This window comes from Caloenas nicobarica, chromosome 1 (genome assembly GCF_036013445.1).
Source record: "Caloenas nicobarica isolate bCalNic1 chromosome 1, bCalNic1.hap1, whole genome shotgun sequence".
Lineage (NCBI taxonomy): Eukaryota > Metazoa > Chordata > Aves > Columbiformes > Columbidae > Caloenas > Caloenas nicobarica.
In genome coordinates this window covers 121,142,850-121,148,849 of record NC_088245.1, presented here as the reverse complement: position 1 = coordinate 121,148,849, position 6,000 = coordinate 121,142,850, and the positions used below count along the sequence as shown (strand labels likewise).

At 42.1% G+C, this 6,000-nt stretch overlaps 1 protein-coding gene across 2 annotated transcripts in view; it reads right to left on the bottom strand.

Moving 5' to 3' along the window:
• Nucleotides 1-204: 204 nt before the first annotated feature.
• Nucleotides 205-6,000, bottom strand: part of DSCAM (DS cell adhesion molecule) — a 400,267-nt gene continuing 394,471 nt past the window's right edge. The window contains exon 33 of one of the 2 annotated variants that reach the window (XM_065635636.1): nucleotides 205-483. In XM_065635636.1, the coding sequence (XP_065491708.1) occupies nucleotides 205-483 (279 nt within the window). Of the gene's footprint in view, nucleotides 546-6,000 lie in introns of both variants that reach the window. The other variant, XM_065635626.1, reaches the window with a different exon arrangement.

Sequence of the window (6,000 nt, the reverse complement as noted above, 5' to 3'; positions counted from 1 at the left end):
AGTCAGATGAAGCTCACACTCAGACAGAAAAAAAGCAAGAGAGTCTTTGCACTGTCTGTCGTTCATATTATTATTTTTTTGTCAAATATTTTGGCAATCTTCTTCTTTAATTATAAATATTGGAATTCAATAAAAAAAAGGTAGCTTTCATTGGATTTTTTCAGTGTAAATATTTACAGCCACTGTCCAGCCATGCTCTTTTTGTTATACCAGGGTGTAAGATTTTGCGTAGGGATTGTTTCCTTTCAAGTGGCCCCGGGAGTCCAGCAGGGATTCTTGGGAGCTGCTCATTTTTGCTGCCTGTCCCAGCTCAGCTCCTTCTCGCTGAGGTAACGTCGCCACAGCACCAGGTTGCCAAGACTGTACTTCTCTCGTGGAGGACGTCTCCATGGGGATCGGCTCCAGGACGGTGGGACGCTTCAAGGTTCGGCTTTTCTGCGGCTCTAAGCAGGCTTGCCCCAAACCCAGGTCTCTGCTCGTGCCCTGCACGCCACGGTTCAATAAAAAGTCCATCCTAAGGTAGGGTGGCAAATGCATGAGATCACCTGGGGAGGCAAAAGTGAAAAAAAGGTCCTTACTTACGGTCACATGCTGTGTTATGCTCACCCGCTGGCTGGGGGAGCCAAGCTGGTGAATTTTGCCACCAAGGCAGAGTATCTGTATTCAATCCAGCTGCAGTGTTTATAACTGGTGTATTGTTTGTCAGCCATTTACTACACTGCAATCTTACCGAACCAAGGATAATGGGTCAACAAACTCCTTTTGGGCAGATCCCTAAGAATTCACTATTAGTATTTGTTTTCATAATAGAATGAGAAGTGTGATGTGTTTTACATGTGCTCACAGCACGGAGAAGATAAACCGAAAAGATCAGTAAGTTTTTATCAAAATCCTAAAAGAAAAAACATTGATTTTCATTTGTCAAAACTTGGAAAATGTGGAGGCTTGGTAGATTTCCAGTTTCTATTTTCCATTTTAAATGATTAAATGATTAATAACCCCCAATCTAGAGTAGAACGACTGAATTATTTGAAATGGATGCATGAGTATTAGGGATAAAGTTTTAAAGAGATTTCTGGATAAAGCAAAAAAGCATTCTTGTCCTAATATAACAACATTTACCTGCCATCCATCATCGTGTTTAAATCACTAAGGATCTTCTACCACTATGGCCATCAGTATGCTGCTGTTTTTTGGCAAGAAAATGCTTTGGGGCTGGCACCCTAGCTCTTACATCAACCGTCCTTTCTGTTCTGTATCATCAAGGAAACCTCTTCTTCATTATTTCCCCTGGTTCCTGGGCATTTCTATGTGAGCCTGGCGACGGCAGCCTGCTCAGTCCAGAGGATTTGCCTTTGCAAAGCTACTGAGTTCAAAGATGTGCCTTGGACCTGCTCTCTGGAATGAGGCAGGGGTGAGGGTTACCTTCCTGACATCTGTACATGTATTAGACCTGCTATAGAAAGCAGAATGGCTTATTTATTCTAGCCCTGCCTGTTAGGCATTCATAAAGTGACTTCAAAAAAATGAAGGTCAATCAGGCACATAATGACATTCCCTTCTAAAAATATTTGGTGGTGTAGCCTAACATATATATGAAACTCCCCCTTCCCCCACTATTACAGGCACATTCAAGAGCAGTATTTCCCCTTCTTTACAGACCTCTGCAGTATACAGCTTCTTTTTTATGGCTGATAACAAAACCATAGTCTCATTTACTGGTGGGACAAATCCTGAATGTTTAAAGTAGAAGACTCTTGGCACTACTACACCTGCATCTACATGAGCTATTTACGGCAGTAGAAATTAAGGCTGACCTGTGCCAGTAGCATAAACAGCAGACCAGGAAAGCACTTCTTTCTAATAAAACAATACATAACATTTTCATTTTTCCTAACCAAGCTAAAATCTGCCAATGATCTAAATTAAAACAGTTCTTTTTCTTTTTTTTTTTTTTCTCTCAAATGAGTCACACTGCAAATCTTACCTAAAAGACTAACAGCATCTGCCCTATCCGCAGTTTCAGGTGACAGACAGAGAATTGCTGAGAAGTTACATTTGGACAGAATCACTGTTTATTCCTATAGAAATCCCCCAGGCACTCTCTGACACCATATGTTTTATTCTAGCTATGTCTCCAACAGAGATGCACAGTGCACGGTGTTTAACCCCCATAGAGTAAGATGCGCATATGCACCACGGCAACATTTACGTAAGGTTGGAGAGAGAGGGGGTGGTTTGTGCTTATAATCATACTGATTGCCACTTGAAAAATGAACTGTGGTTTTCCTCATTTACCTTATTTTCCTACACTACCTTTCATGCCAAACACATTCTGCATATGAGACCTATTTCAGCTGAGACAGCAACGTACCAGCTGCTGGGTTAAAGTCCGTCAGGATACGGACAGACGAACTGGCAGATGTGGGCAGGCACCAACTCACCCCATGCTGCCCAACAGCTTCGCTGCCTCATAGAATCATAGAATAGTTTGGGTTTGAAGGGGCCTTTAAAGGTCATTTAGCCCAATCCCCCTGCCATGAGCAGGAACATCTTCAACTAGATCAGGTTGCTCAGAGCCTCATCCAGCCTGGCCTTGAATGTTCCCTCCTTTGATCCCAATCCCATGGCCACCCATGCTACACCCCAGTTATTTTGCTTCTGGCTTCCCTTTTGGACCCAGTCCTTCCAAAACGCAGTTGTGGGGGTAGTTTGCTCCAAAGACCATTCCCAGTGGGCTGCAAGGAGGAGAGAACCTGGATAGAAAATGCTTGTATCACTTGCTCCCTGTGGCTGTATCTTTTGCCGCATCGCAGTATCTGAAATAAGGAGCCTTATTGCTACCTGCTCCTCCCCAGTGGGGGAGAGAGACAAGAGTGTAGGAGCAGGTGATGCTGCCCCCACGTACCTGTTTCTGCCCACTAACGAAGGGGGTGAGGGCCTTTGTTTGATTGCCTCAGGCGTGGGGTATGGCTGTCAGGGCCCCAGCGCAGGTGGGCAGCAAAGCACAACTCTGAGGTGGCAACAGTAGGCGTGAAAACTTTGCGACTGACTACAATGCCAAAATAACACCTTCCCTCTTGTTAGAGATGTTTAGAGACTACCACGGACAGAGAGCGGGGCTTTCTCTCACACTCCCATGGTTGCCCCCCATGTGAAATAGGGGTCTCTCAGCCTCAGCAGAAGAGGATCAATTTTCTGTGCTGAACCCCCATCCCTCTCCCCCACAACAACGGGCCTTTTCCTGAAGATGTCTGTCACCCTAACGCTGCCCGCGACGGGCTGCTGCCAGGCGGCACTACACCTGCTGATATATTAAGACCAGCTGGGTCATTTCACATGCATTTCCCTCCTACTCCTTCATTTTCTTCTTTCCATTTGACTTCATGGGAAGGAGCTGGTGCAGCAGCCGGAGCAGGGCTCATTGGCAATCCCCCGCGGTCGCCTCCCAGAGACGCTGCTGTAACTTAACACATCGCTACTTCTTGAGAGCGACGGGTGTGCGCGGACTATCAAAAAGATGGGTGTTGAACCTTACAGAGATGAAGGCTGGTTTTCAAGCTGCTGTCTAGACATTTCTCACGTGTATTTAAGAGCTTCAGGCTATGTAAAAAAGACCTTTTTTTCCTCCCTGAATCTACATAAGAAAGCATAGTCAATAACCTGTGTAAACAATATGCAGTCATTTTACTGTAATTTTCTAAATGTCTGGGGGCGAAGTTCCAACAGGATTGCAGTAATGAGAAACCAGAGAGTATAACTTGTTCTCCACAGCTGGATATGCAACGCACAATCTCTGACATGGCTTACACAGTGCACTCATTATTTGATATGGTGTACACATTTTCCTATCATAAAAAGTGCCAGCGCTCCTTCTTATCTGCAAGGAGCGTCTTTCCCTGCAACTGCTTATAAAACAAAGCAGATTATTAAAGTCACTGGAAAAGAAAAATTTGGGGAATGTAATTTTTTCTTCATTGCTAGGATTGAAACGGTCTCACAGGATGAAAAAAGTCTTTGATTTATAAGAACTAATGTGTTTCTGACTTAAAAACACAGTCTTTGAAATCTAACCACAGGGGTCCACTTTTGCCATGTCTACATTGATTCTGAAGGTATTTTTGAGAAGATTAAAAGCCTCTTGCCATATTTGTGGAGTTACTTGGAAAGACTTTGGTTTTCATCTTTCTGGACACAATGGTATAGACATTTTTTGGTTTCTTGCTATTCAGCTGAATGATAATTTTTTTGGGCAAAGCATTATGAAGTTTCAGGATGGTTCATTGCCTTTGATGCTCTAATTACCTCTTTTCAGCGGTGTGTGTGCCTTATTACTAACAAAAGCAAACCTTTCAAGTGCATGAGCACTGCAAATGAGCATGTTTAATAATTCATGCATTTTGGCTTAATTAGTACCAACGACATTCTAAAACTATAGTTTTCTGATGCATTTTTAAGAAAGGGAAATTTGCTGTATTTAGAAACACAGAGTTTGTACACAAATAATAAACATCCAGTCAAATCTGAATGTGGCAATTTAAGCCAGAGCTACCTCAGTCTTTTTTTCTGAGTGGTCAGCCTTTTAACAAATTATTTAGTACAGTACATTTAACAAAATGTTAGCTTTAATAAATATTTGTAAACACATGCTAAAAGTCACTTACTGAGATATTTACTATAAAGAACACATTCTACTAAAAAGGGAGTATTTTCCGAGTTAATGCAGGACTGGGCAAAAATGATTCACCCTTATTTCAGCAAAACTAAACTGATATAAAATGTTTTGCCAAAACAATAGATATTTTTATGCTGCTTCTGGAGGTCACCTTCATGTATGGGAAGGGTTGAGATGAATTTGACAGGATACATGGAGGGAAAAACATAACTGCTTGACTTTTCTGGGACTTTATTCAAGATAACTGTCTTGTTTGCAGAACTAACCCAAGATGAGATCCACTCCTTTCTCCCCAAAGATTTACTTCATACCTCTTTCAAATGTCAGAGAGCTTGCAAATATTTTTGCTTTCATCTGCTCCAGAAAAATCTAAGAATTTGTACTATATTCAATACAAAGATCACCACAGACTGCAGAAGAAGATGCTCTTACAAAGTGGTGACATGACAGCTATATGCATTTTATTGTGATTCATAACTTCCACTAAAATAAAAGCAATTTGTCTTCACATCACTTCAACACAGATATCCTCAGTGATGATGACTGCCTGAGGATTTTCGAGTTTTTGTTGCCATGTGAAGGAAATTCCAAGCTATTTGAAATATTATTTCAGAAAAGTTTATGAAGTACCACTGGTGACTATGAGAGGATATTTTATTTAAGAAAGGTAAGAAGAAGACTGGGTGAATAGGGCATTCATACAGCTTCCTTCAATATGTGAGTTGGTAAAAAATAGCTCTTAAAGATCTCTGGGGGTGCACAAGTGCTGATGAATATAGAATGCCACTGTGCTGGGCACCTCTCGGTTCGTCCTGAGTTTGAAAGGGGAAGCACTGATGGGATATTGTGTTTTACTTTGAAAGGAAGCACGGGAAACAGAGCTGCTGATAGATAGCTTTAAGTTCAGGTTTAAAATGATTAAAAAGTTTAGTGGGGTTTTACAGCTGACTAGCACAGTAAATAAATCAGTGAAGCCTTTGCTGATACTCACAGGCTGTTTTTCAGGAAAAAGGCTACATATCAGAAAAGCTTATATTAGAAACCAGGGACGGGCGGAGAGTTTGCAAGGCCAAGGTGAGAGGTTTGATGAAAAAAAGAGCACAGGCAATGTTCAGAGGTCTTTGTCACTTCAAAAACTGACACACCATTAAAAGCTAGCAAGCAAAGCTTTCTTAGCAGCAGCTTGATCTGAAGCTGGACTGATAGCAGCAATAGCATTTCTTACAATTGCTGCTGTCAGTGTTTGAAACTGGCTGGTGCTCCCTCGCTGTCTATCTCCTGTAGCCTGCAGACACAGGCAGAAGCTGCAGAACAGTCTGCACCAT